The sequence below is a fragment of the Neoarthrinium moseri genome, assembly GCF_022829205.1.
Source record: "Neoarthrinium moseri strain CBS 164.80 chromosome Unknown scaffold22_Wmoseri_CBS_16480, whole genome shotgun sequence".
Taxonomy (NCBI): Eukaryota; Fungi; Ascomycota; class Sordariomycetes; order Amphisphaeriales; family Apiosporaceae; genus Neoarthrinium; species Neoarthrinium moseri.
The window spans coordinates 416,293-441,273 of NW_026055136.1; the positions used below are offsets into that span (position 1 = coordinate 416,293).

Below are 24,981 nucleotides of genomic sequence, written 5' to 3' on the forward strand. Positions count from 1 at the left end.
GTGCCGCAGGCGTCATCACGAAGACTGCCCAATATCACGGCGAACCAGCTACACAACTCTACTATAAGGGCTAAGCTAGCCCTCTGCCATACTTCCACAGTCGTGAATAAGCGGGGAATACTTTGCTCTCATCACGGAACTGACGTAGCATTGCCGACCAGGCTGTGTCTTTGAGGGTGTGGGGGCCGTTGAGATGAATACGGAAGCGCGCACCGATGCAATCCAAAAATAGATGCTCACATGAAGGTACTAGACGGCCAGCCTCCCTCAAGCAACAATCAAAGCAGCGTCCCAACAGCATTCATCATTTATCCAGGATCGGTGGTCATGGACGAGCTTTCTGGCCCAGCGCCCGGCTCCGCGCGGGCCACCGACGCTGAGGATGCGGGAAGTGCAGCCCGGGCCGAGTCCCCGCTTTCCGGCCACGGCGTCGCACATCCAGCAGAGGCGAACCAGGCTAATAGCCAAGACAACAATGAGCAGGATACCGAGCATAAATCATCAGGCGATGGAGAAGCTCGAAGGACCGCTGTTCAATATCTTCAGAAACTTCACGGTAGTCAAGGCCACGTTGGTGTAGACCGAAGCGTGCATGGAGCTAGCCTCCCGGTTATTCCCAGTTCTCAAAGCAGCAATGCAAGTCGCGACGTATCATCGCCAACGAAAGCTGCTGAGGGGCACCCGGAGAACGAAAATGCGCTAAAAACATGATGTGTTACCGAAAAATAACAATGAGCCACGTTCGAATCTAGCTTATGGGGCTTCGGACGCCGATAAACCCTTGTATTTAAGAAATGCACCTATGGAGTGGCCACAACCTTTCGTCTCTGACGACTTCGCCGTCACAGATGATGACTCCAGCTGGGTGGAGATATCCCCTGAAATGACCAGAGACAGAAGCAACCCGTCAAGGAATCCCCAAGTCTTGTATTCAGCTGGAAAGCCATCACCATCTCGTCGACCCGGTGGAATACGTAAAAGGCGCCCAGGATACCGAGGGACTCCCGGCCAGTCCCGCATTAATATGCATTTTACAAGATCGGGGGAAACACCAAAGCTGGTTATTGACCTGGATGGTGATTCAAAAGCAGATAATGCTGCAGAGACTGAGGAGGGGAATTTCTGGTTTCAAGTCAAGCACAAACGATGGTTTCAATTTTTCCTGAGAGACATGGACGATGTGCAAGGTTTCTCTGAGACTACGGGAAACCCCATGCTGGGGATAGAGGAAAACGATTGGGCTCAAATGTTTAATTCACCACTTGCTCAAGCATTTTGTCGCCAGAAGTCCAACGCAACTAAACCTGGCTTCATACCAGCTGAGAATCACTGGAACTGGTGGATGCAGGGGACAAGACCCGCTCACCGTCAACGTTTGCTAGCTACAGAGCTCGCAAGTCTCGGAACAAAGGGCCACCCACCAGGACGACAATCAAGCCTGGGGTCTCGACATGGATCTGAAGTTGGAGACAAGGATCCGACACTGACGAGCTTGTCTCATTCTGTCAGTGATGACAGAAGTGCACATGACGATGTTCAATTATCGTCTCAGAAGGGGATTTTTGAAGAACCATCATCTGATACTAGCAAAATCACTTTGTCCACAAAGCCTCCTCCTATAGTTCACGCAGGACCAGGGCAATATGATACCGAAGACGGCGTAGGGCGTTATGTTCCTCCAGTATCTGTGACTACACACCGCCCGCTTTCCTTGACTATCAAGCTTGATCCCAAGATATGGGAGCCAGCTACAGATAAGGTGTTTGGCGGGCCATGGAGGACCCCAAAGACAGTATTTCAGGGTGGAATAGAGACTGAGTTAACGACAATATGCGCCGCAGAGCATTCATTTGATGGTGAAGGACAAGAATTGACCTCCCTTATCTGTCGATATGTTAACGAAGCGAAGGTCCCCCACATGCTGTGGCTTTAAGTTCGCAAAAGGGGTCCGTCAAACTTCACATAATATTGATCTGGCATACAGGCACGTAAAACAACGAACGTTCACTTGAGTCTTCTAGAGGTATAGTTCAAAAAGCTGTCGCACGTTTGCAGACGAATGGATATTCTAACCCTAGTGCAGACGTACGTTAAGAACTGCCCTTTCACTGACTCACGGCACCGGCTCATTGCATTATCATTGCTGAGGCATGAGAAAGAAAAGATAGAGCAACAGCAGCACTTGAATTAACAATCCGAGAAATATCGTGTGTTTCGATGTGATGGAGCCACGGGATCTAGGTACGATCCAGATTGGTCCGTGACTTTCATTGCTCTTCCTTACTTGCTTCCCCGGAAGCGAGAGCATGATGTGAAGCCAGTTCGCAGAAACGATGTCATGCCACGAACTCTGTTGCAAAGTGCGTATGGCCAAGTCTACGGTCCATAGGAAAACACATCCAAATCGAACGGCGTTGTCGGTAAAGGCCTATCTGTGTCACATGTTTGGTGTCTTTTACCGGGCCAAGGTTCGTACGCCTTATACATTGATCAGAGCCTATGCTGAATGGCACAGATGTCATGGCGGAACTAAGAGGTCGCCAGATATCGTTGCGTGAGACACCAGGTCTCAATGGCCCACGGATGATCCGTATGTCTGATTCTGGTGGAAGGTCATATAATATAGTTGTGGAGCTAGGCTTCACCTACGCTGTAAGTGCAACAGTTCGCAAATAGGCCACTAATTTGTCGTTAGATTCAGGTTGAACGGTCTATACAGTACTAATCTTCAACAGGACTTCCTCAGCCACGTGAAGAGTTTGACCTCATCAACTCGCCCGAAAGACACTGGTTTTGACCTTGTGGTGAACAATGAGTGCGTCCTTACCGCTACGGAATGGGTCGAACTAATAAAAAGCCCGGATATGAATGAGATACAGATCAAACTCGTCATGTCAGATGATCACGCTCCATACGATAGATGACTAGTCCTCTATCCGAAGGCTAGTCAGCCATCCGTCTACTCGAGTGATGAGAGCCACCGTATTCCTATTGCTGATCCTTTGACACGCAACTCCTCATTCACATACGAACGACCTTTAAGTGAAACTCGAAAAAGGGTTCACTCGACGCGGTCAACCCATGATCCGACGTCTGGCTCCCAGGGCTCTAGGACACAGACCGTACAGACCGGCCAGAGATATACGGCAAGTACCGAACCGAACTTGACATACAGAGAAGTGTAGAACGGAAATACAGATCAGTAGGTACCCATTTACGAGTAGGAAAGGAAGCCTCTTGTTGAGAAATTGTACATTGTAGTCGCATCCACCCTAAAAAGACGATTCAAAGCTCAAGCCGACGACAGATTTCTCCTGAACGCCAGCCGAGGCGCAATCGGTCACCATCCCCACGGTCGATGGAGTCACCACGAGGGCCATCGGGAAATCGGCCAACATCGTCATTTGGCATGCCTGTCCGGGCGCAAACATTTGACGAAAATATCCTTAGAAAAGATAATGGCCTTGATATGAAGGGGGCAGACCTGAAATCACGATTGTCTCGAGGCAGGCCCCAAAGTATAAAAATTGAAGCATTGGCCACTTCTCGATCCTCAAACCCAAGTATGGAGGATGCCTTGATTCTACGAGCCGATCGCTTTATAAGCAAAAGCCTAAGTCCTATTCGCCAAGAATCGGATGAAGACAGTCTGGAATCGCCTACCTCCAACGGGCCCATCAGTGTTACTGCTTCCAGAGCTGCTATTCCAGCTGATAACACAATGCTCTATGATACAGACTGGGACTCAAGTTCACCTAACTGGTCGCCCGGCTCGGATGATGAACCTTCCTTGGGAAGTTGGCGTCCTCCAGTAAGTGGTATATCAAGGACCTGATTTATTCCAAGACTCCCATTCAATCCACATTTTAGGGATGGATGGGGCATTTTACTAGGTGAAGGCTCAGAGAAACAGCCAGCTGACATCTTTTCCAGCGTGAATCACCGTCTCAAAATTCAATGGGCGGTTCATTTCGGTCTAGAGGAGATTCGGCTGCGCCAAGCCCAGCATCCATGGCACCCTCCAGCTCCAGAGCAAGGAGCATGGCGCCAAGCATTTTAAATCAAGATGCAGATCAGGAAGAATCTCGATCACTTTCTGATCATCCGTTTTTCACCTGGAATACAGGCATGGAAGAGCCTGACGATCAATCGTATGGGGCGAGCTTGCGACGAGTGCAGTACTTCCTCGACAAGGTCCACAAAGACACACCGGCGGAAGATATAGCCTATCAAAATGCATTCGAGTGCACAATCGAAGAAATGCGATCCAGGCACAGATGTCAACATAAATGCACTATGGCAGATCAACATAGGCTACTTGGGAATATTGGGGCAGAAAACCCTTCAGAAGACTTTCCACGGGAGGAAGGCACAGCGAAGAATATGGCTAGACGTTTGCATAAAGCTCAACGGTATATGCAAGGACAGCAGCCGAATTACTCGGAATTTCAAAGCAGAGATAATGTACCTCAGGCACGACTCCAAATTACTCCGAGCTCGCAACACTCCGTTCAGAGTAAGGCATCTGAAGAAACCGCCCACGGCCCAGTCTCTGGTGGAATCAGGAATCTGCAAAGCTTGTGGAGCACTCAAGTTGATCCCGAAGATCGAGATGCCGAGCTAGAAGAAGCAGGTGGCATTGAGTGGGCTCTAACCAACTGGACCCCTGATCAGGCGCTCCATCAACTTTTTGACTTGTCCGAAATTGTCTTAGGTTTATGGGTGCCATACTATGGCCACGTACTTCATGGAGTGATAAGAAAGTATTAGGGCTCTTTAGACTCCATATCAAGGGTGATATAGCGCCTCAGACGGAGTTTTAAGATGTGCGGCTAATTTGTCTTTCCTTACAGGCCGTGGCATATTCTATGGATGCGATTGGTAACGCGGCTCAGTACCTCTGGAAAGTAGAAGCGTATGATATTGGACTTCTGGTGTCCACTGACGCAACTACCCAGATGACGGTTGAGAACTCGTTTGCAGACTGCAACGCGTGCTCTGCCGGGAAGATATACGATAGGTCAGAAGAAGCACTTCGCCACGTACACGGGATCCATATGGTTCATTCAAAAGAGCAAGCTGAGCACGTAGGTTGCTTCGATCCAGGGACTAACCCCTGCTTTGCTTGGATAGAAGCATATCATGGTAGAAGATGGAACGCTGACTACCAGGACCAATTGAAACAACTTGTGGCGCCACTACTCGACGATGTGATTAACAGATTGTCGAGCATATACCACGAAGCACGAAACATTCTGCGTTCGGTCACTACACTTGGTGATGCTATCCCTGGCACTCCAACAAAATTGAAAGCGCCCCACAGACTACCTAAAAGCTTGCTTGAAGTCTTCAGATGTATACTGTCACTCCAGATTCTCACTGCAACCCGTATTGTTGAATCTGCAAGGGCTCAAGAAACACCTGCGAGGGTCATCGGGGGGTTGTTAATCGGAGGAGTACGGAGAGGGAAATTGGAGTTGCAATCTCGATTGCTCCAGAAAGCTGCTCACCAACTCAAGGATCAGGTTGAGGAGATGCTGGATGCCGCCAGGATCCGTATCGTACTGGGTTCTAGTTCCAGTAAAAACACCGGTCTCATTAGCTTGGAACCCGTTGGACTTGGGTTCCTTGTCGCTGCAATAGCAGCCAACTTGCAGGATCGACCACTCCAACTGGAAAACGCGACTGACCCCATTAATCCCTACAAACAATATGTCTCCAGGCTACAGTTTCTAGCTACGACTAGACCTAAGCGTCGTCTTTACCTTGAACTCAACTCTTTACACGGCGAAATTCAAGCGCTTCGCATTATAGTGGAAGGACAATTCAATATGTTGATGGATTATAGACATGTCTTGACACATCGTTTCAGAAGCCCCGTCTCGATCGCCAAATCCACTTCAGAGTTGAATCGAGTTTCATCGATGCTCAGATGACAAAATTGCACGACAAGATTATCCAACTCGAACACCTTGAACACAGAACCCAGGATATCAAGAGCCAAGTGGCTCAGATCGTGGAGATAATTGACGAGGATCACGGTAAAGCCATCCGCGTGTTTACCTTTGTGACGGTCATATTCCTTCCGATGTGAGTAAAACGAAACTCAACCTCCCGACCAACCCTAATAAGACTTCAAGGTCATTCATGACTAGCTTTCTTGGCATGAACACTACCGATATCGCAAGCATCAACCAAGACTCGGGATTTTTCTGGATGATATCAATTCCTTTGACAGTAGCTGTGGTGGGCACGGCGTACATATATGGTTACAAGTGGGAGTCCATCATGGAAAGCTTCAATAGACATCGGGTTCAAGTATCTCACAGTACACAACCATTGTCGCAACAACATGAAATGGAAGCTGTGGTGCCGAGCGCCAAAGAGCCACACCGGCATCGCAGGCTGTTGCGCGGCTCCCACTGGCTTGATAGCGCCTTCTTCACGGACAGGCCCGGTCAGAGGCGGCGCGCTCTAGGTCAAGACCAATTAGATGTAGAGTCTAGGGTGGCTAAGGTTCAAGGGTGACGAACCTCGGAGTTCTGTCAGGTTATCATGTAGCAGTACCTCTCGGTCATACGTGCGCTTATATTCACTAGAAAGTCGAAATATGCTATTTGAGTACGACCTTGAGAGTGAGTTGCGCTATGTGCAAACCTCCAGTACAAGTTTTGATGGGGATTGGTATGCTATGCTGTAATACGAAAGACTGGTGGATTTATCATGCGCATCTCCAGGTGCTCCGAAATCAACCTAGCACCACCTTGCCGAATCGTCTTGCCGAGACCTTCGCCGTGTACTCGTGGCTTGATGGCGTCACGCATTAGTTAGGTGTGCCTATTGTTGACGAGATTGCGATGGAAAAGAAAGGATTTCTAAGCATTCACAGGACACATTAGCGCACTGGATGTTCGCTAGGTCTCTTGCCGCATTTGGAAATCGTGAAAAGATAACGATTTAACACTAAAGAGCTCATAGGCCTCCCTTCTGCCACTTCATGGGATATGTGGTCGAATCCTTCGACAGAGGCTGAGCCAACCCAGCTGGAACTAAGCGCTGTTTGACCTACTATGCACCCAAGAGAAGTAATGTGCAACATGCGCGAAGAATTGACTCAGGAGGAGCGGCCAAGGCCTCTTGCTGTAGTACAATGGGAGGAGAGCAGAGAAGCAGAGAAGCAGAAGACTGTGCAATTGAACCTCGGCACCCGCGTCGTTTGAACTGGTTGACAAGACATAACTAGACTCTTCATTAAATGACCCAAGCGATGTCCAAGACTACTGTAGTGCATTCATCGTGGGCCGCGCGCCGGTGTGGGATATTAGTCCCGCGGCTGTCAGCCGGGTTCCCTGATGTAGCAAGCCATTCACACATCAACTAGGGACCAGCTGCCGGTGGTGGCATGTACCGACATATGCATCCGTTCCCAGGCCAAGAAATAGTGCCGAAACCCCGCACCGTTCCCCAACTACTCCAGCTGGGGAAGAATCCTTAGCCTCGCTCTAAGTCGAGCGCCGTTATCCACCGACCAGGTTACCACGCATTCATGCCGGCCATGATTGGCTCCGCAGCTGTTGCGACCCAGGAAAAGCGCAGAGCCGGGGCCTTGGGCTTTAAATCACAAGCCAAAGTGAATGGAGGACTTTGGGGTTGCCAAGGTCCCCAATTTTGCGTAGTGGCTTATCGTGAAATATATTAATAATAACGGACACGCGCCCATCTGCTCTTCAGCCCTCAATCTCGAACCCGACAGGCTCCATCTAGGGCACACTGCAATTCTCACGGCCACTCGACGCCCTGACCAGAAACCTTTCTGTAGTACGCAATGGGGTCTCAGGGGAGTCTCAGCGACAAGACATCAGGCATCACCGGAGTCAACCAGCAAGAAGACATACACACCGCTGCTGAAAAGGGTCTTGCCGCAACGGATAAGTAAGCACAACTGGCTGACCTGCTGCTGCCCTGCTGTTTTCAGCGTACTGACGCACCCCTTAGATATGGCGAGGCGACGGTCCAATTCGACAAAGACGCCGAGCGACGCCTTCGGCTCAAGATCGACCTGATGATTGTTCCGACTGTCGCGGTCCTCTACCTGTTCTGTTTTATCGATCGAGCAAACATTGGTTGGTGCCGTCATATCTCACCATTATGGTTCCGTATTGACGTTCGATAGGCAATGCTAGGCTAGCAGGACTCGAAAAGGACTTGGGAATGACCGGAACGTACGACTACAATACGTTGCTGTCGATTTTCTACATCAGCTATATTGTTTTCGAGATCCCATCCAACCTGGCTTGCAAGTGGATCGGCCCCGGCTGGTTCATCCCTTTTCTTTCCCTTTGCTTCGGCATCGCCTCCGTGGGCACGGCTTTTGTCAACAACCTCCCTCAGGCATGTGGCGTTCGTTTCGTCCTTGGGGTGTTTGAGAGCGGCATGATGCCTGGCATCTCGTACTACTTGTCGCGTTGGTAGGCGTGCCCCCGTTATACCTTTTGCAGCAATGTGGCCGTTCGACTAATCTCTTTTGTAGGTACCGACGGTCGGAACTTGCTTTTAGATTGTCGCTGTTCATCGTCATGTCTCCGCTGGCTGGCGCCTTTGGCGGACTTCTAGCCTCCGGTATTTTGAGCTTGGAAAGCTTTGGAAGCCTTCACAGGTGGAGAATGATCTTTGCTATCGAGGGTATCATCACCATTGGTCTCTCATTGATCTCCTTCATCACCCTGACCGACAGACCGGAGACTGCCCGCTGGTAGGATCCCACAAGTGACCTGGACTTGTAACAAGACATTCACTAACGTTCGAACAACAGGCTCACACAGGAAGAGAAGGACCTTGCTGTCGCCAGAGTCAAGTCAGAGCGTCTTTCCCAGAGTAGCGTGTTGGACGGCTTTGACAGGAAAAAGGTCTGGTTGGGTTTCTGGAACCCGGTCGTTCTTAGTACTGCATGGGTTTTCCTTCTCAACAATATCACCGTTCAAGGACTGGCATTCTTCCTGCCCACTATCGTGGCGAACATCTACCCGACCTACACCACAGTGCAGAAGCAACTGTATACAGTCCCGCCATACATCGTCGGCGCATTTTTTACATTGCTGCTGCCTGGGCTAGCATGGAAGTTTGACAGACGACAAGTCTTCTTCATCCTGTCAGCCCCTCTTGTTATCATGGGCTACTCAATGTTCCTCGGCAGTACTGATTCCAAGGTCCGCTACGCAGCAACCTTCTTCTTGACGAGCAGCTGCTTCTCCCTTGGTCCGCTTGCGAACGCCCAAGCAGCTGCGCAAGTCAATAGTGACACTTCTCGGGGCGTGTCCCTCGCCACGAACATGATGTTTGGCAACGTCGGGGGTTTGATCGCCACTTGGAGCTACATAAGCTGGGATGGTCCGAACTACCACATCGGCAACGGCCTGAACTTGGCTGCTGCTTCGGTCATTCTTATTTCGAGCACCTTGACTCTGTTCTGGATGAAGTGGGACAACAAGCGACGTGAGAAGCGAGATGTCGATCAGGAACTCTCAGGACTGACGGCAGAGGAGATTGAGAACCTCGAATGGAGACATCCGGCGTGGAGGTGGAAGCCGTGAGCATGTAATTTGAGGATATCACCATTTATATCTGCTTGGTTCTCCATTGCAAGCTGTAGCATGGAGTCTGCAATGTTTAAATGTAGCACATAGCCTCTAGAGAACACCCGCGATAATGTTGTTGTTGTTGTTGTTGTACTGGTAGTGAACTAGTGCCGGTGATGAAGTGAACAACGGGAAAATTCAAAGTCATGCACGTTGAAAAAAGGAAGAGACGCTAAGCACGCCAGTATGACATCTTAAAAAGAGACTCGAAACTTATTTGGGGAACGACCGTTGAGAAGAACATTCTGACCATCTAGTTCTTAGCAGCATCAGCTTCTCAGTATACTCGGCTTTGGTAGAAGCTTCGCCATGATTGCGTCCTTGGGCTTTGGGGGGCCTTTGTACTCGGCAGGGTTGTGCCGGTCAATTTCTTTGACGAATCTCTTCCGCACGTATATGCAAATATCCCGGGGGGGTTCAAGTTCAAACAGAGGATCAGCTTCATTGGAAGGAAACTCTATCAGCCAGTAAGCTCTAGCCAAACATCGTGTTCGCACAGTGTCGTCGTCCACATCCGGGCCACTGTGCTATTAGTCCATGGGCTATTAGATCTCCGCAACTCATAACCTACTACGGCATGTGATACTCGGCTAAACTCATCTTAGTGTCGCTATTTGCTAAGTATAGATGTCCAGTCTTGATTCTGTTACAAATCAATACCGCTGGCCACTGGTCGTCGTATAAATCAGCAATCGCCTGCTTCACGGGGATATCAGAGCTTAGCGAGATAACAACACTCCGGTGGTCAATTTTCGTGAAACCCTCAAAACCATACTTGTCGAATTCTTGGAACATCCCTTCACTGAGAAGGTTGAAGTTTGTAACACGATTAAGCACGGTCTTGTGCCATGCATACCGCAAGTTTCTTGCCATCTGACGAGCCAGGTTCTATCCCCTCTATTCTTTGGCAAATTGTATTTGCCAGCTCGTGTTGAAAAAGTTATCTATTTTGTTCCATATCGCATTTTATTAGCAGCCCCTCGGATGTGATCATTAAAGGCAAAGCAAATGAACTTGTTGACGTTCATCGGATTTTTGCACCCGTTAATGATATTGAGAATCTTTTCAACGCTGTCATGACCGTTGAGGAGACTCTTTGAATGTATGGTTGACTAAGCTGCTACATCCTCTGGTGTCGGCGCGGGCAGTTCTTCTTCGTAACTCAATTGGAAACCGACTCTCAGAAACTGACTATCAGCCAGCCATAGGGTCAAGGATACGGTGGATTCCCAGGCAAGTAACCAAGACTTTTCTAGAAGTTCGAATTATTACGCGTTGAGTGAGAGCTGCCCACGGATCTCATTCTTCCTTTTTAAGCTCTTCTGGTCGTAATGCATTGCTGTGATACTATTCCACAACATGACTCTTCCAGTCAGCGCCCCTAAATTTGGCTTTGCGTTTGTCTTGTATAGGCTTCGCTTCCTCTTCTTCGATTATCTTGATGAGATATCTGTCGAAGTGGATGACTCTCTGGTCGTAGTTATTGTAGTCTGTAACAAATCTTTCCCTTCTCTGCTGGAGCTCTTTCCGCTTTTCACGTGGATATTGTTCTTCAATGGACTTCCAATATATGTTGTTTTTGAGGGGTTCATTCCAATTAGGTGTCACAATTATGTACCTTGAAGCCAAGGGGGCTTGCGGGTGCACTTTTTTGAAGTCTCTTAGTTATTATTGGAGAGGTCATGATGAAGAAAATAAAAGGGTGTTATATTTTCAGAAGTTGAACAGCTGATCTTGCTCCTTTTAGCGCTTTAATATTGAGAATCTATTCTGCATCAAACAAAGGATGACGCATAGTTAGCTGAGTTTCTCTGGTCAATGCATAGCTAGTTGAGCAACTTGAAGGCCTCAATCATGAAATTCAGACACAAAATCAAGGATGCGCTAAGAACAGTTGGGTAAACCTTGATTGTTCTTGTGACTTTTCCTTGTCTTCCATGTGTTGTGTTGGAGCGTAGACAGTGGCGCAAGCTCGGCAAAACCCAATTCTCTTTGTCCTTCAATTGCACCAATGCTATGAAATAACATCGTTAGGCTTCGGTGGATAATTACAAGCTTCAAATTGCGTGGATTACGCTGTTGGTGCCTTGATGTTGGGATCATGCAAAATATGTGACCGCCAACGAACAACTTGGTTGCCGGATGCGGAAAGCAGCCGACTTTCCCCCAACTTGGCGCAAGTAGGAACCAAAACGGATTAGGGACCAAAACAGATCACTTGATCATTTATGTTGGAATGCGGGCTGTTCATTTTGGAAGATCAATGTTTACCGTCATTGCTAGGAAAGCCCGTTACCACAGACGAAGGCGGTCTGGGATGGACACATCAAGTTTCAAGTAATCGTGTGAGACAAATTGGTACTTAGCTAGATGCTTTCTAAATGCCATATTCAGATGTGATTTCTTCATGGGCCGTCATCATACCACCCTACGCCCCAGCGCCTAGCTTTGGGAAATAGTAAGCTATGAGTCTATCTTTATGGGAAACAATAGCAACATATAGCCTGACCTGAAGACAACACTACCACTCCAGCACCCGCCATCCGGCTTTTATCAATGCAAGAGCTTGGAGCCGAATAACCTACTCGTGACCCAGATCCCTCTGACTATCCACTGTAACCCAAAGAAAAGGAAAAAGAAAAAGATGCCATGAGCTAACGGCACCAACATCCACCAGAAGAAAATAGATACGGCAAGTTTAAAGTGGAATCTCAACCCGCGTGGGGGTGTCCGGCATCGGGTTTCCGGCCAAGCCAATTCAGGGCCAGGTCGTGACTCTTCATATACTCTTTGTATTACCCCAAACGAAATCTCCTCCGCAGTCAGTGAGGTTTCACTTGGCAACCCTGTAGGAACAGTTTGTGGCGGATAAGGTGTGCCGGTGGTGCCAGGACCGTGAAGGAGAGACCCAGATAATAACAAAGGCTCAAGTCGTCTTTCTCCAAAGTAGTTCACCCCCTGGTAGCGATGCAAGAGAGAAGTTACAATGCGATATGGGTGTCGAGGGTGGCTGCTCATTATTCTTAAGACGGCCCAATAGCTTGCAAACAAAGACCAGGTGATAATTCCACCCGGAGACGGACCTAGCCCTTAAATATGCTGATACCTCTGTTTATGTGCTACGCCATGTCAAAGAATCTATTCAACTGTTCCAGAACAAAGACCTCTTATATGTTTACAGACATGTGTCTGGCCCAAAACCTGCGTGGGGCACTAACATCACTATCCATAGTGTCAACTGCGAATGAGGTAGAGCTCCAGTTGCCAGTATGCTATGATTCTTGTCGTGAGATCGGTCCAGTACAAGATTAGGGCGTCGTGGTCCGTATCTCATCGTGATTAGCATCAGGCGCCAACCAAATGGATCTAAATCCTAGAGCTGTAGAGCTGCGTTTAGCTGCGTCGCAGGTGTAATAACTCTCTCTACTAAAGCTTTCATCTCATCAATGAGACTGTTTATGTCAGATAACACAAACGTGTAGTCAGGGAGCCTCGCATACATTTTTCGAAACTTGGCCTCTTTGAAATACATGACGGAAAGCAGTGCGTGAAACTTCAGAGCGTAAACGGCGTTTCGCCCGTCAAAATCTTCAGTAGGTTCAGATATGCGCATGCGCTCGAGATATTCTCGAACATAAGGCGGCCCGAGTTTATATCGTGGGTTTCGGCAAATTCCCAGATCCGCTTCAACTACGGTCAAACGTCTGTATAGATAAAGGTTGCTTACGCACCTTCGTTGTGTCCCCAGTAGGCGCTGGCATCGAACATGCATAGGTAATTTGTGGATGCCATTGATTTGATGTTGCCAGGCCATAGGTCTGAGTGGATAAGGCAGGGCTGAATGGTGCGTCCTTCCGATTCTAGTGGTCCCCAGAACCGAGGTATAACTAGATCAAACAATAAGGGTTTAAGCATCGAAAGCTCATCGCAGAAGCCGTTGACTTGTTCGTCTCGGTCCAGAAGACTCCGCATTTGTTGAGCCCAGAAGTCTTTCCAAGATGAGTTCCATGTATTGTTTATGGGTACATTGGCCAAATGAGTGGTTACGTGAAACCCGAACTTTCCGGTTGGCGATTTGCCCATACTATTGATATGGAGGCGTGATACAGTAGCTGCCCAAGATCGAGCGTTTGGAATTCCATCCTGCATCTCGACAAATTCACACATGTAGAAATGGGAGTTAGGGTCATTGCATGATGTGCCCCAACCTAGGGGCTGGGGCACGTGGGCAGGAAGGAAGGTGTAGAGAGAATTATCTGCTTCGAACGCCCCTCTCATCATATCCATGCCTATACTGAAGAGCACACCCTACACACCATTAGCGAGCTCTAATCAAGGAGGAGGTTGTAGGAGTTTGTGATTTAAGACCTTCTTAAAGTACTCTCTCACGCATCCATTCTGCAGCCGGACACTGATCTTGAGAGTTTGTACCCAAGCACTCTGACCGGATGGTGTAACAGAAAGAACTCGACACCCGGCCGGAAGTTCTAATACTCCTTAGATCAGATACAACTGCTCGAAACTAGCCCATATTCTCGTAGAACCACGGACTTTGACGGTTTTCATGACTTACTAGAGATAACAGCCTCATCAAGTGACAAATTCTCCACAGTTGGGTTGAATTGTCTGGGATTAACCTCTGCCATCTTCTTCGCTCGCGAGCTTGACAAATGTGCAGTGATGATGGAAAGATAGTCACTCGCATGTCAGAGCAAACACAATGCATTCCTTCCAACGGGCAATCTGCATGGACAGGGATCGACATATCCTCGGCCCGAAATGTCAATCTTCCCCGCCAACACACTTCCGTGCCAGCTCGTGCAGCCCGGACCGAGCCGTTTGCAGATGTTAAAGCGTTCTCAATATCTACGCAACTCGACTGGCAAGACACAGGTAACATTCAACCACGACATTATGCAAGTCAGAGTCGTAGAATCTTCTCAAAAGCCTGGAGAGCATGCGGCAGTCGATCGTAAACATCAGCATGCTCAGGAAAACGTGCCATATTCAGTCTTCACCAATGTGGAGAAAAGGTTCATTAGCTCAATTGCATCATTCGGTGCCATGTTCTCTACTCTCAGCAGCTATATATATTTTCCGGCCATTGTTCCCATGTCCCAAGACCTCGGTGTCTCTGTCACTCTCATCAACCTCACGGTCACTTCTTACCTAGTGGTTGCGGCGATCGCTCCAGCGTTCATGGGAGATATCGCGGACCAGAGAGGCCGCCGGCTTGCCTATCTCTTGATGTTCACGCTTGTGGTTGGTTCCAATATCGGCATTGCATTGCAGAAGTCTTACCCTGCTCTTCTTGTGCTGCGTATGATTCAAAGCGCAGGATCATCGGGTAAGTTGAGCTGAGGAACTGCGGGGATCGTGTTTTGACACTCGACAGGAACCTACGGAGCTGCTTACGGCGTGCTAGCCGATATCACTACAACAAGCGAGCGCGGCTCCTACGTTGGCTCGCTTATATTATTGTGAGAGTTTCGTACACGTAGTCACACTTACCGTGACAAGCCTGACTCATCGTTCTAGCACCAATGCTGCGCCGAGCTTTGGCCCAGTTATCGCTGGCGCCTTAACCCAAAAGCTGAACTGGCGATGGATCTTCTGGTTTCTGGCTATTCTGACTGGGGTATATCTCCTGCTTCTTCTCATGTTCTTTCCAGAAACTCAACGCAAGATTGTTGGGAACGGGTCGAAAAATCCAGGTGGGCTTCACAGAAGCTTGTTTACTCTGCTTCTGCGAGATCGACTAGAAACTGGGGAGAAAGATGTGTCGAAGTCTTTCGTCCAAACCAAAAATTACATACCTAACCCGTTCAGCTGCATGCCAATGCTGTTCAAGAAAGGCAACTTGGCTGTCATACTAATCGGTTCAATCACGTATACTATCAAGATGACTCTGCAGACCTCGTTGGCAGCGCAATGCATCGAAATTTATCATCTGGACTACCTTCAAGCCGGTCTTATATACCTTCCATCCGGAATTGGTGGGGCTCTGGGATCCTACATTACAGGTTAGTCCTACATGCCACTTCTAGCCTCATTCGTAGCTGAGGCGTCCTAGGCAAGGTGCTCGATCGGAATATCAATCGCTTTGCATCCAAGCACGGTACCAGTGGGAAATACCATCGGGGTAATGACATCTCAGATCTTGAAATTGAGCAAGCTCGCCTCAAAGGCGCCCATTTCTTAATCGTCGTCAGTGCAGCCGGGACGGCGGGATACGGGATTAGCTTGATGAGAGAAGCAGTATGTCTCCAACTCCTCGCCACCAACCTGATCTGAGCTACCCTTGACCACTTCCCTAGAATCTTGCGGTACCACTGGTACTGCAGTTCTTAACTGGAGCAACTACTTCGTCCATATTCACAGTAAGTGGCGGCCTGGCCGTCCTCGGGATATTTGGGCGTGTCATTAACAACATGGGGAAGATGTGCGGCACACTGTTGACGGACCTCAACCCGCATTCCTCCGCCACAGCTCAAGCATCATACAATCTCGTAAGGTGCATAGGAGCTGGTGCGGGTATTGCATCTCAACAGCCGTTGGTGGACTCAGTTGGATCAGGTTGGTGTTTTGGGATTTTTAGCATTTTGCTGCTTCTGGGAATTCCGGTTGCATATCTACTGCAGAACAGGGGAATCCAATGGAGAAATATGGCAAAGGACAGCACGTCGTGAAGCTCTCGCTGTGTATTCTAAAGCTTGTGTCGCACCAAAATATACCCAATTAGGCGCTAGGCCAAGTGGAGTTTCATGGATCTTCATTTTGGCACTGCTAGCGCAGTGGTTATTTTGTGACAGCTTGTCTCGTACTACTCTTGCTGGTGCCCAGCGATCGAAGCGACGACTACCGAGGTAGTCGGCGTCAATAATCTCTCGGAAGATGATTACCAGAGATCGGCCCGCGTTACACGGCCGCGTAACGCAGGCTCACATAAAGTCTTAATTTACCACCACGTTGCAACATTCGAGGTGCCGACTGCATAGCATTCGAGCCCTTAGTCTCCTTTTGGTCACTCTTCGCGTGTATTACGTCGCTCATTTTGTGAATTGAGAGCGAGAGGTCTCAGAGGTGTGCCATGCGTACGCAGTCATAATTGCTGAGCGTAACAGCACGGCCCAGCGGGACGCATCCCCTGAAATCAAGGGTATGGCTTGGACGGTGAGATATTGCGCGCCGGCACGGGCTTTCTCCTTCATTCCGGGCCCCTCGGGAAAAGTGGATTCAGACCTGCACCCATCCGCCCCGCTAAAATTTTGACATGCAGCTCGTTCCCGTTGCCTGAGAAAACTTGCACCTTTGCACGGATCGCACTGCCACTGGCAAGCAACTCTCACCATGGCGGCCGCTAAGGACAGCTTCGAGGAGCTCGAGCGCCATCGCAAGGCCCTCGAGCAGAACGTCGACAAGCTCTCACTTGCACTAGATGAGTGGCGCCAGTGGAAGCTCGAGTATGAAGCCCTTGCAAAGCCAGTCAGTGAGATGCCGAGCGAGGCGCTGCCCGCGGTCCTGGCTCAGACCCGCGCCGCATACAGCGGCGACCTTGTCGACAGGAAAGTGCTCGACGAGATATTCGGCCCCGATGCCTCGAGGAAGCGCGACCAGGTCGCGAGCACCATCAGCAATCGACTGGACTACGTCCGTAGGAACATCGCGACGCTCGAGAAGCAGCTTGAAACGGCCGAGAACAAGCTGGCGGCAGCAAACGTCCTCAGCAATCCCGACATGCCTGAAGATGAGGAGGGCCTTCCAATCACAGAAATTATGGAAGAGCTAGATGATGACGACAACGTTGTCTCTTATAGTCTACGGACACCAGGGCAGAATCAATCACAGCTCCTCGAGACTCTCAAGAAGGCAGGACTGAAAGAACTGCCATCCGGACAGCCTGGGGACTCTGCGGTATCTTCTTCAAGTCAGCCACCAACTCAGACGTCTCAGCCAATAAAATCGGCCCCGAAACCCAAGCAGCCTGCCCCTGCTCCGGCGGTGAAGAGCGCGCCTCACAAACCTAAGCCCATGAAGAAGAACGTGACATTCAGCGATGACACCAAATCTACCGAGGAGAAGCCACAGTACATGTCTTTGTCGGCAGACAAAATCGACGAGCTGATGCGTGAGGCCAAGGAGCAGGAAGGCATCATCTCAGATCCCGTCGTCCCGGATGATGAGTCAGATGAAGAGGCTCAACTGCGCCGAGATATGTTGGAGTACAACCTCTCGGAGCTGAACCCAGTGGTTGCTGAGCTCACCTTGGAAGAGGGCGGCATCACAGACGACGACCTTGACTACTCGGACTATGACGACGAAGACGACGATGATGAAGATCAGTGGGGCAGATCCACCTCGACGTTTATCAACGAGGAGTACCGTCAGAAGATGGCCGAAATCCAAGACAGGCTTAACAAGCATACGTTCAAATCTCAGCAGGCAGCGTCCGAGGATGCCGCCGAAGACCAGGTTGCCCAAGAAGGCGTCGGCAAGATACGCATTCAGAGCCAGGGACCGTCGTCAAACAATGAGTCTGTCGGCAGCCAGGTTGTCGAGATAAAGGAAGACAGTGAGCCAAAACCTGGCTCTGAGGCTAAGAAAAGTGTCCGGTTCGCGTCCGCCCTGGATATTGCCAAAGAACCAGCAGCGAAGCCAGCATCCGCCCCATCTGTCCAGCAGCCTCAACACCCAGAGGTCGACCCCTTGTCAGATGTCATTGAGCGTAAATCCGGTGAGTCGGCCAAGTCGGCTGTTGCTCCCACAAAGAAGGCATCGCGGTTCAAAATGGCCCGAAGTGGGAATGCTCCTGCTCCAGGCTCATTCAACGCGCCAAGGTCGTCCGACGGATCGTCAATCTTGCCGGAGCAGCCCGTGTCTGACCAGCAGTTCGCACCTTCTGGGCCCAAGGGCGCAACCATGGCGACCACGGTCCTCGAACGGGCGCCGACCTCGACGACCAGGGAACCGGACGAGTTCGATGCCGACATGCTCAAACAACAAGTGGCGGTCGAATACCACAAGGTGCGAAACCGGATGATCCAGAAGCAGGGCGGCTTCATGAAGGAAGACGAATCGCCCATGGAGCCCTTGGACGAAGAGGAGGGTGGACCCCCGCGCCTGAGCCGGTTCAAGGCAGCGCGGCTGGCCAGATCGTAGGGTCGGGAATCCTCAGTAGCTCAATCATGAGACTTCTGGCTGTTCTTGGCTAGGACTTGCTGATGACGATAATGTTCGACATTGGGTGACATGACCACGCGACACTTGACATACTTAGATATCCCCAGCAGCAGATTTTCCGGCTAGCAGCTCGACACACTCTCGGTCCGGCAGCTCCCTACAAGCTACCTGCAGGTATGCTCTGGGGACATGTAGGTGACTGACTCTCTTTCTTGTTCTTCCCTTACCTACCTCCTGCTATGGTCAGCTAGTGACCTCAAGACCGGAACGCTTCAATCTGACAATTGATGCATAGCGGCACGCCCATCTGCTATGACATTACTCGCGATTCCAAGAACAAACACTAGGGCTCTCTGACGCCTCAACCCTTGGATTTATATCCCCCTATGGTTTTGCGCGATTCGTTTCACCCTTAACATCTCATGGAGATATATTTATTTACATGGGCTGATTAGCTAGCTATTTTAGAAGCCAACCTCGGCGTTCCTCGCTTTGCTTGAAACAACTTGCTGTAGCTGTAACCGTAACTGTGCTCTTGTGTGGCTTCCTTCTCATGTCTCGTAACTCTTATTATTTCCATTGTCTTCCTGTTGCGCGCCTAGCTGATCTTGGCGTTGCTAAAGTCCATCTCGGGATGCTGGGCCTTGAACTTCTCGAGGATGTCGGCCTTCTTCTGCTCGTCGCTCGTGGGCCTGCCCATCTCCTTCTGGCGCTGGTCGAACATCATCTTCTCGACCATGCCGCGGGTCTCGCCGTCGAGGTCGGACAGCTTGCTATCCTCGGGCTTGATCTTGGTGACGTCGATCTTGGGGTCGGTCGTGAGGACGTGGGCCCACCACTCGACCTTGTTGATCTTGTCGAGGTGGATCTCGACGGTCTTGGTGCCGTCGGGGGCGGACGTCAGGGTCCAGGTGCTGTCTTCGGTGTGAACGGGATGCGGGAGGTCGCCCTATAGATTCCACTGGGGGTTAGTCTCTTGTGGAAACCAAAGCCACAGTACCGTGTGCGCAACTTCGCGTTTCCGGGTAACTGAAGCGGTCCGCCGTGACGTACGTTTATGATGGGATCCTTGCCATTGATACCAGCGACCAGCTTCTGCCTCTTGATGTCGACGACCAGATCACGGCCCTTGAAGTTGCCGGGAATGCCCGTGATCAGGACCTCCAGCTCGCCAATGGTCTGGGTCCATTTGTACGGGAGTGCGGCCTGTTCCTCGGCCTCCTTGACGCGGGCAGCGGCCTCTTGCTCGGGAGTGGGATCTAGGTTTCGAGACGGGGGATGTTAGCCTAATGGCGGGGTGAAGCAGAGCTCTCATATTGGCAGATGGGGGAGGGGATATTGGAGCGGGAGCGCAATGTCCCGTGACCATTAAAGGCTGGATGAGGTAGGGGTTGACATACCGTTTTCAGCCATCATTCAAGTGTTGTCTCTGACCTTGCCAGTGGTGATAGCCTGAGCTTGTGAGCCGTTGAGAATTTCCGAATGAAATGCGACCTTGACGAAGCATCCAGAAGGCTGAGGAATCGACGCGGGGCAGCTGCCAGGGCTGCTTCAGCTGGGTAGGCACCTACATAAGGTACGTCGTAGCGGGCAGGATCCCTGTATTTCGCATCCAATTAGCGGCTGGGGGGGGGGCCCATTTGTCAGCCTTGTCCGCCAAGCTGCCCTGGAGCTTTTAGTTGTCCGGACCGACACTGGTAGCTAGCTACCTAGGGTCGTCCTCTTTGCATTCCACAAACGCATACCAAGGAGCTGTTGGGCTATCTCTCCGCGAGGATCGGGGAAGACGACGGGGTCCGAGGTGGTACTTTTCACTCTTTCGAAAAGCACCAGTGCAACTGAGCTGAACCGCAGCTTCGACCAGTCTTCTCGGGTGCGAGACGGAAGAACAGAGAGCAGGCGCCGATGCTGCCGCCTTGGTGAATAACTGCCCCGTCTGGAGAACACGGACAACTTTGGCAACGGCATATCTAGGATTGTGGCCCAACTCGTACGGGTCCCACCACGACAAGCTATTCCACCGAGTCCCGCTACTCGAAACGTGCCGATACTATTGCCTTTGACCGGCCCCGATCACGATAGCCACCCGGCTTCCGCCGTCGAGTCTCGTCACGCCTTTCGCCATGTCCCGTAGAGCGACTGGTCCCACGACTACGCTGGGGACCATGGCGGCCCCGAATGTCGTCCCCGAGGACATCTGTCCCGTCTGCAAGCGGAACCGCTACCTCAACTCTAGCATGACCTTCAAGATCAACCCCGAGTGCTACCATCCCATGTGCTCGCAGTGCGTCGAGACCATCTTTAAGACGGGGCCCAACCAGTGTCCTTACGCATCATGCAACAAGACCCTGCGGTTGAAAGGCTTCCGCGAGGCCATGTTTGCCGACTTGACCATCCAGCGCGAGGTCGACATCCGGAAACGTGTCGCCGCCGTCTTCAACAACACCCAAGACGACTTTGAGACCCTGAGGGACTACAACAACTACCTCCAGGACGTCGAGGATCTGACATTCTCTCTGGTCTACGGCGAGGGCACGGAGCGCGCAGACGCCGAGGCGAAGCTGGCCGACTACGAACAGCAACACAGGGCCGAGATCGAGCGCAACAAGAAGAAGGGCAGCGACGCTGAAGCCTTGAGGCTGAGGAGACAGAAAGAGGCCGATGCTGCCGCTGCCGCCCGTCGCGCCGAACTCCTGAGGGAGGAGGCCGAAGCCCGCGAGGAGGAAGGCAAGCTGAACCAGGAGGTCATGGAAGCCTTACAGCGAGGCGAGTCTGGCAATGCGGCCGAGATCCAGGCCAGGATCCTGGCCAAGAAGAAGGCAAAGCTTGCGAAGCTGAACGCCGAGCACTTCGGCCCCAGCATGGACAACGCGGGGCCGAGGGGCATCTCTATCCGTGGCTTGCGCCAGAAACGGACCGGCCCAACCGAGGACGAAGAGGACAGGAACAAGCCGTACGACCCGTACGCCGGCGTCAGCTTGCAGCCAACACGCTACACTGTACAGGATCACTACGAAAACCCGTTCTTGGAGCCTGCCAAGGAGCGCGAGGATCACAAAGTCGGCGGCTACAACGTCCAAGAATATGTGGCGCGTGCCATGTTCGAGGCCTTTGCCGGCCTGGGCGTCATGGTCGGCGAGGAGAAGGCCTCGGAGCAGCGGTCTGTCGGCACGACTGCTGCGAGAGACGCGGTGGCCAGGAACAAGACCAGCGGGCCCATGACCACGGGGCGCAGGCAGGAAGTGGACGATGTGTTTGTGTAATTAGAAACTGGGGCATCTGGGGCATCTGGGGTTTATTTATATATATGCATAGCGACGGCGTTTGATGTGGACACTAGATTCGCATACCAGGAAAAGTGGTCTTGGAGTTGTTCCATACCGATTTCAACGTATAGTCTTCATTCAATCTTTCAAAGACGTGAACACTGCGTACCCAGGTGGTCAATCAGATGGCCTCGAGGCTTTCTGCGCGCTCAGAATTGTGTGGCCATGCCCCTAGTCATGCCATGTGGTACAGGCGCTTCCCGGCTTCGCAATGTGAACGACACCGACCGACCGACCGACCAGTCGTGGCGCGGCGTGTGACATATGGCTCATCGGGGCGCAGTGGCGCGGACGTCATGTTAGCGGTAAGGTAACTAGGCGCTCGACGATCAGGAAGTGCAAGTTTGCCTAGAGAAGCCGTCTTTGCCGCACTGCTGTGCCTCTCGTGGGCAGTGCAAGTCGCGCGCCGCGGCGGAGTGGGGCATACGGGAATCCTTCGAGTTGTTGTCGATGGGGCTTTGATGACCATTTAACCAACGCCTGCTGCCCGAGGTCGGGTTTGCGATGAGCATTTATATTCCATCCATCAACAGTGCAAGATCTAAAGCCAAATCTACGTCAAAGTCCGATTATCATTCTTCAAAATTCAATAGGTGGCACTATACCCCAGTTTATCATCACCATCACGCCACTCTATAAGCCTCAGGCCCTGGTCCACTACGCAATTTGTCCAATACAAGGGTCCCATTCTATCTCATAAGAGATCACAAGTCTTCAAACAACAACATAATGAGCTCATCAACCGGCTACGCGGGCACGTCCGGCTGGGAGGCGCTCGGCTGGAAGCGCCATGAGGAGTCCTTCTACGCCGAGCACCGCCAGCGCCGGGACGACGCGGCCGCCCGCGGCGAGGACCCCTACGCCGAGTACAAGAGGATGGTGCAGGAGAAGCGCCACGTGCCGCGCACCGAGCGGCTGTGGAACAAGCTGACGGGCAAGAGCCGCAGCAGCAGCGACGCCAGCACCCGGAGCACGCAGAGCCGGGGGGACGGGGACGAGCCCGTCATCGACCTCGACTACGACGGCGTCAGGCGGAAGAGGACCGGCGAGGACTGGTTCATGGCCGACAGGGGACTGAGCGGTGCGGGTAACCAAGGAAGGACCGTTAGGTGATGACGGCCAGGCGGGAGGGAGCGTGTACGATTTATATTACATGGGTTACTGGGACGGGCTTCGTCCTACTGGCGTTTGGAGTCCGGATGTACAGCATTTCGGTTGTTTGATAAGAAGGGAACACTTATCAGGCCGAAGGGCCTCGGTTACGATTTAGTTTGAGGCGGATCTGCCTTGTATCATGAATGAAAGTGACATCGATCGGACCTCGAGTACAACGATGATATCTTTGTGGAAACGTTTGCGTGATGCTGCATGAACCCGGAGTCCTTTGTGCCGAATTCTATTTTTCTTTAGGCTTTCTGGCAGAATCCCTATGCGTCGAAGTCATGAATCGGGTATCCTGACTTGTGGCCCGTTTCCAAAATCCGCGACGCAAGATTCACTTGATGTCTTCACCGAGGGGAACTTAAACATCAACTGTCAAACATTGGTCTTTTGAGAACTCTGCGTTGAGCCGAAGACCTATTCAAAGAGGGTCAATTTGACTTCTCTTGAAAGCATAAAAAGCCTGCTGCCTTGAATCGATACAACTCTGCTTGTACGCCTTTGTCATGGCCTGTTGTCGAAAGAACGATCACTCGGGCACTAGGCTCATATAGCGTGGTGTGTTTTACAGTTTATACCGTCTCCCCCTCGCAGCTAAGGTCACCATGAATTCTGCCTCCTACAGCGAATTTGCTGTCTTGTCCGCCCGACGCACGAGTGGTCCTCTGGATTATCCGTTGCAGGAACAAGTCACAAACACCCATTCATTCCTATAAGTATGCACCTACGAATTTCTTCGTATCAGGTCTAGCAAATTTATTCAACGAACAAAAGAATTATGTGGCAGGGCGCAGATTATTCCGCACCGCCGCACCCCGTTCCCTTGATTTGATTTGATTTGATTTCACGTTGAGAAAGTTTCAAATAGCCTTGGACTAGAAGACCACGGGAGAGACAGCGGTAATGTTGCCTCCTAGGTACTAATGCAAGGGCAAACTTGCCCCGCAATGCCGGGGCCTTGTTTTGTCTTTTCGCCCCTGCATTAGTAGGCATAGGCAGCCTGAGTTCCCTCGATTAATAAGTCCCTTCTACACAAGCCATGGCATCCTTCTGGGCCGCATGTTTATTGGATTCACTTCAACCAGGGATTCTGCCAGCATATACACGACAATGGACATTGAAGTAACACTGCGGCTCACTAAAGATACGTTCCATCAAGATATTTGAGTTCCACAGGAGCCCATTGCAAGGTTCGAAACATAGTATGCAACCTATCAAAGGCACTCGGACAGTTAACCATGTAGATCTACCACAAAGTAATATATCGGCAGGCTATTGAATGTTTAGTGATGCAATGGTGTCGATTTTATTGACTCGTGCCAACCCCCCGCCACGTATACGAGTGATCCCAGGAGACGCTGATAGCGGCTGCACATCGTGTTGAGCAATAGGTTCTGGGCTCTAAAGGTAAGTACGAAGGTAACCAGTGCCCACATACAGTCATGTTACCGTGGTCTCGTAGCTGACCTTCTTACTGAAGCGTCTACTGAAGCTCCATCTGAGATATCAGACATTATCCACCGTTTTTAAGCGCAGCCTCGTTTGAAATGTGCTTTCATGAGAGCTCAGCCAGGAACCTCTCGAGAGTATCACATCACTTGCAACTTTGCCATGATTGAATGTGCTGCTTAGCGCCTAGCGCCTTCTAAACCAGCGATGGTTACCATCGGATACATCTC

At 50.9% G+C, this 24,981-nt stretch overlaps 8 protein-coding genes across 8 annotated transcripts; 7 read left to right on the forward strand and 1 right to left on the reverse strand.

The window, feature by feature from the left end:
• Positions 1–240: 240 nt before the first annotated feature.
• Positions 241–711, forward strand: JN550_006457 (uncharacterized protein; the record flags this gene model as incomplete). Its single annotated transcript, XM_049318198.1, has 1 exon — positions 241–711. One exon carries the CDS (start codon positions 241–243, stop codon positions 709–711), a length of 471 nt encoding a protein of 156 aa, XP_049171676.1.
• A 2,854-nt stretch (positions 712–3,565) lies between these two features.
• On the forward strand, positions 3,566–6,528 carry JN550_006458 (uncharacterized protein; the record flags this gene model as incomplete). The annotated part of the gene is made up of 6 exons (XM_049318199.1): positions 3,566–3,811; positions 3,934–4,740; positions 4,854–5,087; positions 5,520–5,813; positions 5,873–6,090; positions 6,141–6,528. 6 exons carry the CDS (start codon positions 3,566–3,568, stop codon positions 6,526–6,528), a joined length of 2,187 nt encoding a protein of 728 aa, XP_049171677.1.
• A 1,297-nt stretch (positions 6,529–7,825) lies between these two features.
• Positions 7,826–9,590, forward strand: JN550_006459 (uncharacterized protein; the record flags this gene model as incomplete). Its single annotated transcript, XM_049318200.1, has 5 exons — positions 7,826–7,932; positions 7,996–8,123; positions 8,174–8,468; positions 8,531–8,752; positions 8,813–9,590. The coding sequence occupies 5 exons, from the start codon at positions 7,826–7,828 to the stop codon at positions 9,588–9,590; spliced, it is 1,530 nt and encodes a 509-aa protein (XP_049171678.1).
• Positions 9,591–14,414: 4,824 nt separating this feature from the next.
• On the forward strand, positions 14,415–15,929 carry JN550_006460 (uncharacterized protein; the record flags this gene model as incomplete). The annotated part of the gene is made up of 5 exons (XM_049318201.1): positions 14,415–14,982; positions 15,031–15,115; positions 15,174–15,273; positions 15,550–15,658; positions 15,709–15,929. The coding sequence occupies 5 exons, from the start codon at positions 14,415–14,417 to the stop codon at positions 15,927–15,929; spliced, it is 1,083 nt and encodes a 360-aa protein (XP_049171679.1).
• A 1,056-nt stretch (positions 15,930–16,985) lies between these two features.
• JN550_006461 (uncharacterized protein) lies at positions 16,986–18,794 on the forward strand (the record flags this gene model as incomplete). The annotated part of the gene is made up of 1 exon (XM_049318202.1): positions 16,986–18,794. One exon carries the CDS (start codon positions 16,986–16,988, stop codon positions 18,792–18,794), a length of 1,809 nt encoding a protein of 602 aa, XP_049171680.1.
• A 619-nt stretch (positions 18,795–19,413) lies between these two features.
• JN550_006462 (uncharacterized protein) lies at positions 19,414–20,228 on the reverse strand (the record flags this gene model as incomplete). Its single annotated transcript, XM_049318203.1, has 3 exons — positions 19,414–19,764; positions 19,869–20,074; positions 20,216–20,228. The coding sequence occupies 3 exons, from the start codon at positions 20,226–20,228 to the stop codon at positions 19,414–19,416; spliced, it is 570 nt and encodes a 189-aa protein (XP_049171681.1).
• Positions 20,229–20,938: 710 nt separating this feature from the next.
• Positions 20,939–22,078, forward strand: JN550_006463 (uncharacterized protein; the record flags this gene model as incomplete). The annotated part of the gene is made up of 1 exon (XM_049318204.1): positions 20,939–22,078. The coding sequence occupies one exon, from the start codon at positions 20,939–20,941 to the stop codon at positions 22,076–22,078; it is 1,140 nt and encodes a 379-aa protein (XP_049171682.1).
• Positions 22,079–22,870: 792 nt separating this feature from the next.
• JN550_006464 (uncharacterized protein) lies at positions 22,871–23,254 on the forward strand (the record flags this gene model as incomplete). Its single annotated transcript, XM_049318205.1, has 1 exon — positions 22,871–23,254. One exon carries the CDS (start codon positions 22,871–22,873, stop codon positions 23,252–23,254), a length of 384 nt encoding a protein of 127 aa, XP_049171683.1.
• Positions 23,255–24,981: the final 1,727 nt, after the last annotated feature.